This window comes from Pteropus medius, unplaced genomic scaffold (genome assembly GCF_902729225.1).
Source record: "Pteropus medius unplaced genomic scaffold, Ma_sr-lr_union100, whole genome shotgun sequence".
Lineage (NCBI taxonomy): Eukaryota > Metazoa > Chordata > Mammalia > Chiroptera > Pteropodidae > Pteropus > Pteropus medius.
The window spans coordinates 546,720-559,278 of record NW_024352837.1 but is presented as its reverse complement, the minus strand read 5'-3'; the positions used below and the strand labels follow the sequence as shown (position 1 = coordinate 559,278).

Sequence of the window (12,559 nt, the reverse complement as noted above, 5' to 3'; positions counted from 1 at the left end):
TTCCCTTTGCCTTCCCGCCCCTTCATCACACACCTCCCATCTCGGCGGAAGCCACATTCGCCCTGAGAGAGGCGGAGCCTCCTGGTCTAACCGTGCTCTCGCGATCGCTCGGAACTCTCGCGAGACCCGACGCCCGATTTGTGCGCCCGGGAAACCCCGTTGCTCCCTTTTCCCTGGCTGGCAGCGCGGAGGCCGCACGGTAAGGTGGTTGGTCCGGTTCAGGCTGGGCGCGGGGCGTCGGTTCCCGATCCCCCATCTCCAAACGCGTGTCTAGGGGCTCCGGGGTGTCTGCGCGGGGCGGCCCCGCCCCCTGCAGCCGCAGCCACGTGCGAGCAGCAGGCCCGGACATGCCGGGTTGGCGCGGTTCAGCAACCGAGACGGGCTAGTGGGCAACAGGGAGCGCGGGGAGCCCCCAGAATCGGGCTGGGGTCCTACAGTGTCTCCACAAACGTGGGCAGACTGTGCTTGTGCGGCCCACAGAGACCGTGGGCGTCGGTGAACCCTAGGACCCACAGGCGCCGGGGCCATACGGGCCTGTTGTAGAAGTAGGGCCTTGGGAAGTCAGGGGCGGGCGGCGGGCACTGTCGTCCCCATCAGTTTCGTGTTCACATGCTTGGTCCTCCTTGCAGATGCCTGGAGTTACTGTAAAAGACGTGAATCAACAGGAGTTCGTCAGAGCTCTGGCTGCCTTCCTCAAAAAGTGAGTGGGGACTGGGTTTCAAAGTGGATGGGGGCTGTGGTCTTTGCCTGACCCGTCGGGGTCCGCAGTGCCCTCTTCTGGTGGGGGAGACATTGGAGATCTCAGTGTGTGAAGACTCCCCTTGCTGCCTCCGAGGCCTGGATCACGTTTGTGTTTCTGTGTTTATATTCTGGGACATACTGGTCTCTGTTAACCGATAGTCCCGTTGAGGGAAGGGGATTCGGGAGATGAAGGAGTTGTGGAGACTCTGAATTGTGCCTTTCTGACTGTCTTGGTCCCAGGTCCGGGAAGCTGAAAGTCCCTGAATGGGTGGACACGGTCAAGCTGGCCAAGCATAAAGAGCTTGCTCCCTACGATGAGAACTGGTTCTACACACGAGCTGGTAAGAAACTGGGGCCTTTAGCTAGGTAGTAGGAAGCTGGGTGACTCCCGGTGCAGACTGCTCCTCCTGTCCCCCACTGTGAGCTCCTTCTTGCGTCTCCAAGATAGCCAGAGAGGAGAAACCTTTGACTCTGTCATTGCATGCTGCTTGTGACATTCAGTAACTTCACACTTTGAATCTGTTTCTTTTGTAAGAGGTTTGTGTGAGGACCTGTGGCTTCCTCCGAGCCTTGAGGGAAACTCAGGGACACTTGAGTGTTCATATTTTGCTTAGAAGTGGCTTGTTTTAGAGACAGGCATTATCCTTTCTATATCCATGGGGTCTAGACTCCCTGGGTTCAATTCTTTACCACTTAATTGCATGATCTCCATCTGTCTGTGCTTCTTGTTTCCCCATTTCTGAAAGGGGGCTAATGATTGCACCAATGTGGATTACAGTTAAACTGCTTTAAAGTGCCTGCCTGTTGCAGAGTAGCCACTGAGGAAAAGTCGGCTGTTCTATTTATTGTTCAGATCATCACAGTAGCTCTGTCTCTAGCAAGCTGTTCCTAAGTGGCAGGGGATCTGGCCAGGTCACTCCTTGCTCTAAATCTCGACAAGTCCCAAATGATCAGAAGAAAACCTTAAGGTCACACCATTTACCAGCCCCATCTCTTCTTAATCTTCAGTAATAACAACTTGGGAGGGTTGTTGCAAGTGTAGCCCCTGACTCCACAGTGCTAGTTCTCACTTGTTGACATTTCAAGTTTCTCCAAACCGTCACCTCCATGAAAGCTTAACTTGGGAATGGAGGGGTGATTATGCCTTTCCAGTCTTCAGCTTTCTTCCTGTGAAGTGAGAAGCAGAGTTTGGAAATTGACAGAATTTCATAATGAACTTGAGAAGAGCTGGCTTTGGTACAAGTTGCCCAGCACTTCAGAACACGTACTTTGTGGACTGATAGCACCCTCATGCCTCAATGTCTGTGGAGTCCCCTCTATCAGGTCCTAGACATGACTAGGGTGCCAACATAACTCAACTACAGCCTCTTACCCCTGAGGACAAAAACGTCAACTCTGAGGCAGAAAGCATGGATGGCATATCTACCCAACCACCACTGTGCATTTAGAAAGGAAATGGGGCTGGCAAAGAGAAGTTGACCTGACTTCCCTGGGTACGCAACAGTGATGGAGTCTGGACGACACGACCACCCCATCACCCATGTTGAGAAGCGAGGCTGCCTGGTTCTGAATGTCTTTGGCAGTGCCCCCAAGAGTCATTCGGTCAGGCCAGCTTTGGGTCTAAGGTTGGGCGAAGAATCTAATAGCTTTTCCCATTTGGTCAAGTGAATATACATATTTTGTTTAATCTGCACCTATCAAAAACTTCTCAAACAAACAGGTCTGGTGCTTTTTGTTTTATAGTTGATGTTGGGGAGATTAAGGGACATTTTGGTCTGTCAGCTAGTGGTGCCACAGTCCACCCCATCCTTGTCGTTACTAAGGGCAGGGGGCCTCCATCTCTGACCTCGGCAGCATTTCATAATTTTTTTTTTTTTTAGATGGGGAGAGAGTAACAGAAAATGGGGTGCAGTCCCTGGGTCATGTTCATTTGCTGTGGCCTCTTTCTACCCACTATGCCTCCTCCCCAACATCTCACACTGGGGTGTGTCCTCTGCCTGCCCTCCTGCTCTCCCTTGGGGTTTCCAAAGCTCTCTCTTTGACTGCACTTTCCCATCTGCCCTGTTGGCATAGCATGATGGTTCTAGAGCAAGGTCTGCCGTGTACGTTTTTGTTGGGGACACATCCTCAGCAGAGGCAGAGTTGCAGTTGTGACAGACTATGGCTTACAGAGCCTAAGATATTTACTGTGTGGCCCCTTACAGGAAAGGTTTGCCAGTCTAATCAATAGTGCTCCCACTAATTTGGCGATCAGCTTATAGTCTGGACAAGTTGAGTCATAAGAGACATTCATTGACCAAAGAGGAAACAGGCACAGATAGGTGGAGTGACCCTGGGAGGGTTTGGCAGACTGACTCCCAAAGCAGGGTCTGTGCTGTATTTGCTTTTTCCCTTATCGGGTTATGGGGCTTGGCTTGTTTCGCCCCCTCTGGGAGTTAAAGCCCAGTGCAGTAGTGGTAGCAATCAGTGGGGAGTGGTAAAGTCTGGAGTCATGTAGGAGCCAATGTGGAGTGGACATGGGGGATAAAGAGAGCAGGACCCTCCTAAGAATAGTCGGGAAGAGGGGCAGAGCTGTAGGAGTAAGGAGTCACCAGGCAGTAGTGGAGAGTGACGGATGAAGAAGGGCTAGAAAGGGACCTGCCTTAAGCGGGGGAGTGGTGTCAAGGGAAGACCAGTTGGTGCAGTGTGGCCCTGGACAAGCCTCTCAATCTCTGGATTCTCAAAAGGGCCTGCTTGGGAGGGAGGTGAGAATCTACTGTGTCTTGTTAGGATGCACAGCTGCTGAGTTAAGACACCTGAGTGCATTTTATTATAGGACAGGCTGGTCCTCCCCCTGCACAGAACTGAGCACCCAACTCATCATGCCTTGTCAGTGCAAGGAATGAGGCCTGGGAGGCATTGCAGGAGCTGGTTAGGGAAGTGGTTTTTCCCTTAGAAATTTAGAGAGAAGGGTCAGGGGCAAAATGCATCTGGGAGGCTTCCTTCCCTGATGTAACAACTCAGTAGGTCAGAATGAGGCCACAAGTCTGAACCTAAAAGCAGCAGTTGAGATGCTGAGCTGTGGAAGTGTTGCTTGGTCTACCTGGCTCTCTATGGCCCTCATAAACAAGCTGGAGGGCTTGGATTTGTGTGCTCACAACTTCACAAGGTGGAACTGGAGCCTGAGCCCCAAAGGCTGAGGAGAGGAGGGTGAAAAAGGGATCAGTGCTTTGTGGAACTCAGTATTTCGAGCATTAAAGCTTCCCCTTCCTCTCCCTCATAATATCTGAGAGCGCACAAGGTCATTTTATACGGCCTTAAAAAAAAATTTAAACCCACCCCACTCCTTTGAAGAAACTAATAGGCTTTACTGGACTTCATTCTCTGCCAGTCACTGCTCAAGATTTCGGTAAGCTGTCCCCTTCAGCACCGTCACTGAACCTCCTGAAAGGTGGGCAGAGTGTCACAGTTGATGAGCATCAGTGTTGAAACTCAAACTCTCTACTCGGGGCTTGGCCACCCCTTTCCATATCAAGCCCAGGCTGGGACGTGTCTGAGCGCTGGTCCCAGCACAGCGAGACCAAGTTCGGGTGTCCCATTTCTGGTGTGCAGCCTCTTGCATCTGTGTACTCAGGAGTGTTTGTCTTACGGCCTTCCTTAGGATGCCCTCTCCCCAGCCCTGGGTACGGTCCGAGTGAGAGAGCAGATCTCTACCCAGGGCCAGGACATGGCCAGGAACGGGCACAGGAGGGGTGGTTGTAGGTGTTGGGTATTTGTGCTGGTCTTAAAAGGGTGGGGGTTTCCAGTAATGTCACTCTCCTGGTAGAAAGATTGGGAGTCTCTTCATCTTGGCAGGGGGTGGGGGCTTAATGCCTGGAAGAGGGATAAAATAGTGGTATATAGTGGGTAGAATGAGGAGGAAGGTTGGGATAAAAAGAACCAAGGAGAGTAGCTTTTAAGTGAGCAGAGGCTGGAGGCATTGAGACCCTAGAGAGGGTGTGCTGTTGGCCCCTCGCTGTATCTGGAGATGATCAGAGGGCTGCAGAGCCATGGTCATGGTCGTGGCCATGGCCCGGCACCTGGCTCTTACTCCCCATGCTGGTCTCGGGAAGCCCCAGGGAAGCCCAGAGTCTCCCCACCTTTGAGCTGCCAAGTAGGCAGGGCCATGTGATGACTGAAGTCTGGGCACCTTGGCCCCAATTCCTTCAAAGCTCAGTGGCTCCATGAGATAGAAAACTAGAGCAGTCTGGAGGAACTGTCCCTCCAGAGCTGTGTGACACAAAGCCAGTGAGTGCATTCTGAATCCTGTTTCCTTTTCTGTAAAGGAAATAGCATTTGACACATTCGCATGTGACATGTTCACAATAACCGATGTCTGAGGGATCGTTACTCTTGGTTCTCAGATGAGGGTAAGTGATTTGCCAAGGCCACACCATCAGGCCAGCTCCTAAGGCTGTTTTAATATCTCTGAGGAGAGAATGCAAAAAGCAGGTGGCACAAAGCCTGGCAGGCAAGAACTCCACAGGAACAGAAGTATGAGCTCTTCCAAGAAGGCTGGCTGGGGTGGACCAGGGACTTGGCCTAAGCCAGTCTAGGGACAAGAAGCCCTGTATCCACAGAGGGGTTGATGCACACTGCAGGTTAGGATGTCGGCTCTGTCCCCCTATTGCTCATGAGCTCCTCGGGGCTCCACTTCCCTGCCCCTTAGATACATGGAGATGGGGGACAGTTGTGGCTTAAACATTTCTAGGCTATACCCACAGACCCCTTGGATCCAGCTTCACAGCACTACAACTAGACCATTAACAGCCAAGAAGGTCTGCCCAGAGGGGGACTCCCCACCCATTTACATGGCCGTGGCCGTCCATCCACTGCCTGGGTGTCCCTGTCTCCTAGGCCGGGCCCAGGGTGCAACGTGGCTTGGCCAGGGAGGGGTGGGGGTCAGCTGCTGGGTATCTGTGTATATGTTCATTTTCCCTGACTATAAAAGAGAGATTAGCTTCCACACACAACTGTATATGTGTGACCTTCAGCGAGGCCCTTCTCTCAGTTGTGGAGGGGAGTCCGCCTGAGAAGGGCCCTCAAGTCTCCCTCACACCCCACCCAGCTTCCACAGCACGGCACCTGTACCTCCGGGGCGGCGCTGGGGTTGGCTCCATGACCAAGATATATGGAGGACGACAGAGAAATGGTGTCATGCCTAGCCACTTCAGCAGAGGCTCCAAGAGTGTGGCCCGCCGGGTCCTCCAAGCCCTCGAGGGGCTGAAAATGGTGGAAAAGGACCAGGACGGGTGAGCCAGGGAGGGGGGAAGCTGGGAAAGGGGGCTGATGGAGGAGCCTTGGGGCCAGACTACCTGTAATGAAGTTGGCGAGGACCATCTTACTCCTCCCATACAGAGAGGTGCCAGGTCAGTCCCTGCACAGCCCGCACCTGCCCCTCGGGTGGGTAGGGGCTTCTACAGAAAAGCCAACAGCCAAGGGCCTCACCCAGACCTCTGGCTAACTGCCTAGTGAGCTCCAGGAAGGTAATTTAGTGACTGTCCACTTTCATTAGCCTGCTCGTTAACTTTTCCCAATTGATTTTTTGGGGGCTTTTGATCTAATGCTTGCACAAACGACACCCGTCAGCTCCCAGGGGGGCTCCCATTCCTGCCCCCAGCTTGTTAGAATGCAGCAGTGGGACTCGCTGGCAGCATGTGGACCCGTGGCCAGGTGCATTTTTGGGAAGCCTGGCTCACATCCAGGGGGTGCCTAGCAGGGAGGGGTTGAAAGCCTGTACTCACCGAACCTATGTGGCCCTTCTATTCCCCAGGGGCCGCAAACTGACACCTCAGGGACAGAGGGATCTGGACAGAATCGCCGGACAGGTGAGGCCCAGCTTCAGGCTGGGACTGGGTCCCTTCGTCACTGTCTGGGTGTTCCCTGAGCCTGGGCTTCGTCAGATCAGAAGTTCCTCCCCTGGAAGGTACAGCCCAGGCTGGTGGAGGTGGGAGGACAGGGGACGGCTTCCTGAGCATCAAGCAGGAGAAAGCATTTGATATCTTGTTGGAACTGGATGGAAATGAAGGTGCAGAGGTAAAGGGAACCTAGGCCTGGGGTGCCACTGGGCTGCTCCTCATGCAGGGCCTATTCCTGAACACGACTCCCTCTTCTCAGGCCAGCCTTCCACAGATTGTGGCTGCCTGTTTCCTCCTTCATGCTTACTGAGCATAGGATAGAGAAGGCTGGCTAGCTCAAAACTCAGGTCTCCATCCAGATGACTGAGTGGCAGACGCTCGGGCAGGGTTGATTCAGCTGGAGCCAGTCTCCCTGTCTAGAGTGATCTACGCTTGCCTACCTCAGAGGGTGGTGAGGATCCAGTGAGCTATAGCAGCGAGAACCCCTATTGTTGGGGAGCCTTGGTGTGTTTAGTCACTTTGTCAAGTGTCAGGAATAGAAGGTGTCAGTCCTCGGAGTCGGAGGTGGCCTGGAAGGAGGAGAGGTGAGCTTTTCCAGAGCAGGGCCTGGCACGGACATCACTCCGGATGACAGGGCACTGGGCTCTGTAGGAATCCCACTCCTGTGCTCCTCTCCTTGAGTCCCAGTTCAGGCTTCTGTAAAATGGGAGGAACCTGAGACTGAGGGTTAGACAGATGAATAGGTGTGAGAGACGATGCACCAGCATGCCTGGTGTCCCGTGTGCAGGGGGCAGCTATTACAGAGTGCCAGATCGCAGACCTCGTGGCAGATCTTAATTACTCTTCCATCTTTTTCCACAGGTGGCAGCTGCCAACAAGAAGCATTAGAACAAATGATGCCGAGTTAATAAATTGCCTCATTCGTAATCCTGGTCTGGGTCTCTTGATTGGCTGCTCCTTTTCTGTTTGGGGGCGCAGGGAAGGATCGCTAGCCTTTCCCAGTTCACATGGTTCTGCCCCAAGTGGGTGAGATGCCTGGGGTGGGCGGGCCAGGACCCAGGATTCCTCCACACCTCCCTCACATCCTGCTTTTGCAATTCTCAGAAAATGAGAAACTTAAAGAAGTGACTGTTCAAGCAGTGGCCCCAACTGGGGCCTGGGCTGTTCAAGTGGCACTCTGGCCCCTGCTGGGACAAAGCAGGAGGGGCCCTGGAGTTCAGATGCTGTTTCCTTGGAAGGAGGTGGGCAAGGATGCACAGCCCTCAAGGTGAGCTGTGTGTACCTGACATGCATCTTTCCCTGACCTGCACGGTTAGGGTGGTCTTGCCAAGCCTTCACTTTGTAAGCTCCGTGGCCTCGTGCTGTGCTGTAAAATGGAGCTGCTAGTCGGACCCGCCCTGCAGGAGGAATGGGGTGCTAAAGAGGCGGCATGGGGCAAGCTTGCGCCTGCGTAGAAACAGCCCCAGCAAGGCGCAGGCTCCACGGTCCTGCTCGGCGATTGGCTCTCAGCACCAGGGGCGGGGACTTCTGCCTGTGATTGGGCCCCTAGTCGGGGCGGCAGAATTCAAGGGCTCCGAATGGACACGTGTAGTGCTGAGGAAGAAACTATCCTGGAAAGGTCCCCCTTACCGCTGTATGTGACCAGACCCACCTTCCAGTTAGGGAGAACTAAGATAGTGAGCCTGACGTCCTCCCAGTCCGGATTACTCAAATCCGACCCATTTCCTTCCAGTGCCAAGCCTGAGCTTAGAACTCCAGAAGACTTGGGTTCAAATTCTAGCACTGCCCTTAAATCGGTACAACCATGAGCAACTCCGCCTCTGAGCCTTCAGATCCAGTCCCGCACTTGCTCCTGAGAGATCTGGGAGATGTCATGTAGATAGCGCCTTGGCTCAAGGCAGCACACCTGGCAGGCAGCCAGTCGCTATTATCCAGTTGAAAACCAAGATGTTCAAAATGGAAAGAATATCAAAGCGGAGTCCTACATCCTGTGAAGAACGAAGCTGCCATCCTTCTCAGCTCAGAAGTTGTCAGGGCTAGAAAGTGTACTGAGTGAATACAGCGCCTACCAAGTGCGAGGCACTTTATTTTGTATCATTTACACTCTGCAACCCTGTGAAGTAGGTACCGGAAAAGCAACCGCAGTTTCGAGATAGGAAAATAAGTCAGTTTGAGTAATGTGCCTGATGTCTCCTAGCTAGGGGGCTGCAAAGCCAGCATTCGAACCCAGGCAACCTGGCTCCGGTCACCATGGTGCACCGCCCCTCAAAAGTGAGAGAGATGGGAAAACGAGGCCCAAAGTCTTCCACTCCTGGGCATGGCTTTGGGACAGTCACTCCCCGTTCTGGCCCGTTTCCTCTTTGCCGATTGAAATTGACATTTCTCAGAGTTGTCCTGAGGACGCAATGCCAAGCTTCTGGTTCCCACGTACAGCGCCAGACACCAGAGGTGGTGGGTGATTGGGAAGTGGAGGTGCCCGGTGACGGAGGTGGAGGTGCCCAGGCAGGCCAGCCGGGCCTGAGAGGGCTGGAGATTTGGCAGCCGTGCCTTTCCACCGCTGGGGGTCAGTCGAGAGCCTGGAAACCGGCTCAGCCACGGAAGAATGACGGAAGTGAATTTCCAGGGCGGCAGCTTCTGGACCCAGGCTTCTTCCGAAAAGATCATAAGGAGGCAACTGAAGCAAAAAAGGGCTAATGGCCTGTTATACCTCGAGGGTCTCAACAGAACACCTAGGACCCCAGAGGGTAGCGGGAGGACCCGGAGGCCAAAGAAGAGGAACTGCGTCCTAGAACTGTGCTAAGCACTGTAATATCCTCAGCCTCACAAAGTAGGGGCATTATGCCCAGATTACAGGAGAAGAAGCAGATTCAGATGACCAGTCAGTTGGCAGAGCTGAGATTCAAACCGAGAATCGTGACTCTTGAAGCCCGTTCTCTTCTGTGTTTGTGACAATTGCTTTTTAAAAAAAAATTATGAAATACTTCAAGCACACAAAACGGCATACATAATAGTGTGACGAAGACCCATGAGCCCACCACCCAGCTTAAGGAGTAAAATGAAACATAAAATGGAGACGGATAAAGCCCTCTGCGAACCCTTCCCAGTCACAACCTCCTGGCTCCCCCCAGAGGTAACCCCTCTCAGGAACTGGGTTTAACCCCCCTCTCCCCGCGCAGGTCTACACTTTCACAACAGATGTGCAGGTCTCTAACAGCATATGGTATTATTCTGCCTTTTGAAAACAAGTCAACTGTATCGTGCTACAATATCCTTTTTCTCATTTTCGTGTTTTTTCTCAGATGCAGCCATGCTGACACATGAAGGCCTGCCTTTTCTCCTACTGTGTACTACTCCATTGACTGACTACGCCATAATGTATGCTTCCATTCTACTACAAATGGACTTTTTGTTTTCCAGTTTTTGTTACCAAAAATCTCACAGCAATGAATTTTTTTTTCCTACGGGTCTCCGCGTGTGCTCACGCGCGCACGCGTGTGTGTGTGTGTGTGTGTGTGTGAGAATGTGTGATGGTTCCCTAACTGCTCACAAACATCTCAGTAACCTCATATAATTCCCCATCCCCAGCACTCTGACCTCATTCCTTCCCACTTGACCTAAAAATGATGCCCAAAGAAACCTGGGCAGACATAGTCACTTTGAATCCCCGCTCCACCACCAGACAAGCCATGACAGTTTGTGTCCCTCTGGGCCTTCAGCTTCCTCCCTTTGTAAAAATGGGGACTACCTTGCCAGTGAAAGAACACCAAGAAAGAGCCCATCGTGCTTATAATTCCTTAGGTGCCAGGAACGTCATCTCGAGTCAGAACACCAGGGAGATATTCTTATCCTTGTCTCTTGGATTAAAAATGCCAGGACTTAAAAAGAGAAGCCACCACTTAGTCATCTTAGTCACAAAGCTGGTCAGCTGGCCTCATGTGTTCCTCGTGAGCATTAATAGCAGCCAACATTTACTAAGCACCTACTCCGTGCCGGGTGCTGTGTTCAGTGCTGTGCATACACGACCCCTTTAAATTCCTGTTTCCGACCCCACAAGGTGAGGACACAGAGACTCAGACAGGGAACGAGTTTTTCCCAAGGCCAGTAAGGGGCAAAGACCAAGCTCAGAGTCACAACCCTGACAGCCTTCGTGCAGCGGGCACCCCAAACTCTGGCTCTTTCAGGCTTTCATCCCAGAGCTTGCCAGTGACAAATCAGGCCTTGAACTAGCCTCTTCTCCTCAACCAAACAAGCTCCCCCCAGGGGATTTGTGGCCACCACAGGTGCAAGGAACAGTTCCTCCCCACTCACATCCTGAAGCACACTGGCAGGGGCCACCCCCTAGACTGACAGCCCAAGGGCCCAGCAGTGGGGCCAGCGGAGCCCATCTCCGGCAGGGCCGAGCAGGAAGTGGGGTGGAGTTTGGGGCCCAACGAGGTGGGATCTGGTACCCCACGACTGCTGCCAGCCAGACCCACCAACCCGCTGGGAGAAGATGCCTGGTGGTGCCAGACTCCTTCAAGCTCGGCCTGCCGTTGTCTTCTTCGTCTTGCTTGAGGCCGTTGGCCTGGGTACTGGCCTGGGTACGTGGCTCACAGGCAGGTGCCATGGGGGCGGGGCACTGGGGAGGCTACAGAGAGGGCACAGGCAGGGGGAAGGGCATCAAGAGGGAGGAGAGAAGAGCCAGGAGGGGAGCTGGGAAAGGCCCTGGTAGAAACTGCATCTGTCTGCTTGACTGTTTCAAGCAGGCCTAGGGGAGGCCGGAGGGGACTCGGTGACATTGAAGGGGCATCCACAGCCCCATGGAGGGAGGTGCCTTCCTCACTCTCTCATCCCCACAGGTCAAAATAAGGAACTAAGATTGCCCTTGACTAAGCTTCAGAGCTGGGGGTAGCAGGGGACTTGGGGGAGTGCTCAGCTTCAGAAGGAAGAAAAACCTTTCTTTCTCTGCCTCGAACCTCAGTCAGCCCCCACGCTCCCAACACACCTCTCACAGGGAGCCCCTTCTCAGTGCTGGGGGAGGGGAGCCTCATGACACCACCCACCCCGCCCTCCCCCAGCAATGCCAGCTGGCAGAGCTGTGACCATCTGTTTGACCAAGGAGTCAGAGAGGCTGCTGGTCACTCAAGGTTACAGTGGAGTGGGGACTGGAGCCCTGCCCCTGAAGCTGCTCCCTCTACCCCTACCTCTTCCTCCTCTCTTCCTTACCTCCCTCCTTTCCCCTCCAGAAGAGGCAGATCAGCCTGCAGACTGGCCAGGGCACTGAAAGCTGGGGCATTCGGAGCAGCCAGGCTGGGCTGCCCCGGGTCCCTCTAGCCACCCACCCTGCTAAGCCCCACTCTGACCCCCCCAGCTCAGACCGAGGACTGAACTCCCCCCTGACCCCCAGGTCCACACATGCAAGTCACAGAGAATGAGGGGCAGGCTCAGAAACACAGGACAAGGCAGACCCAAAGACTGACAGAAGGAGCCCCAGGGGGCCTGGGGTTAGAACCCCCAGCCATTCCTGCGGCCCTGGGCCTCTGCTGTCCCATCTGAAAAATGGGATAACAAGAGAACCTACTTCTAAGGGTTCTGTGATGATTATACAAGATAAAGTGCCAGGTGCAGGGCCGGGCTGGGCTGGGAGACTACAGCAGGAAGGCCCTCGGGAGGAGGTGACGCCCAAACTGACTCTGGAAGGAGCTGCCTGGGCAGTCTGGCACCAGGGGACCAAGTATCCAAACACTAGCGAGTTCAGTGGGGCCAAAGCACAGAGTGGGTGCGGGGAGGGTGGCAAGAGGTGGCACTGGAGAGAAGAGCGGGGACCCCCAGGTGTGTCAGCACCCTAGGTGTCTTACTCTCCTCCTCCAGGATGTCCTCCTCCCCACGAGGTGTGTTTTCTTTCTCCTCCCCTAGGTAACCCCCCCCTTCCCCTCCCAACACCGGTGTCCTCTGCCCCACCC

General features: G+C 54.0%; 2 protein-coding genes and 1 long non-coding RNA gene across 6 annotated transcripts in view; 2 read left to right on the top strand and 1 right to left on the bottom strand.

Annotated features, from left to right (window-relative positions):
- Positions 1–11: 11 nt before the first annotated feature.
- RPS19 (ribosomal protein S19) lies at positions 12–7,662 on the top strand. Of its 3 annotated transcripts, none has more exons than XM_039849989.1 (6): positions 12–199; positions 630–700; positions 982–1,082; positions 5,828–6,011; positions 6,533–6,589; positions 7,482–7,662. In XM_039849989.1, the coding sequence occupies exons 2-6, from the start codon at positions 630–632 to the stop codon at positions 7,645–7,647; spliced, it is 579 nt and encodes a 192-aa protein (XP_039705923.1). In that variant the 5' UTR covers positions 12–199; the 3' UTR covers positions 7,648–7,662. The 3 variants fall into 3 exon arrangements, with proteins under 3 accessions (XP_039705923.1, XP_039705925.1, XP_039705924.1); XM_039849991.1 differs by having other exon boundaries at positions 25–199; positions 6,533–6,587; positions 7,479–7,544; XM_039849990.1 differs by lacking the exon at positions 12–199 and adding an exon at positions 521–545.
- A 1,023-nt stretch (positions 7,663–8,685) lies between these two features.
- Positions 8,686–12,559, bottom strand: part of LOC120592376 (uncharacterized) — a 9,907-nt gene continuing 6,033 nt past the window's right edge. The window contains exon 2 of the long non-coding RNA XR_005650109.1: positions 8,686–9,291. This is a non-coding gene — a long non-coding RNA (uncharacterized LOC120592376). The remainder of the gene's footprint in view (positions 9,292–12,559) is intronic.
- CD79A (CD79a molecule) overlaps positions 10,894–12,559 on the top strand; it is a 5,788-nt gene continuing 4,122 nt past the window's right edge. Inside the window, exon 1 of one of the 2 annotated variants that reach the window (XM_039849986.1) lies at positions 10,894–11,212. In XM_039849986.1, coding sequence (XP_039705920.1) covers positions 11,110–11,212 — 103 coding nt within the window. In that variant the 5' untranslated portion in view covers positions 10,894–11,109. The remainder of the gene's footprint in view (positions 11,213–12,559) is intronic. The other variant, XM_039849988.1, reaches the window with a different exon arrangement.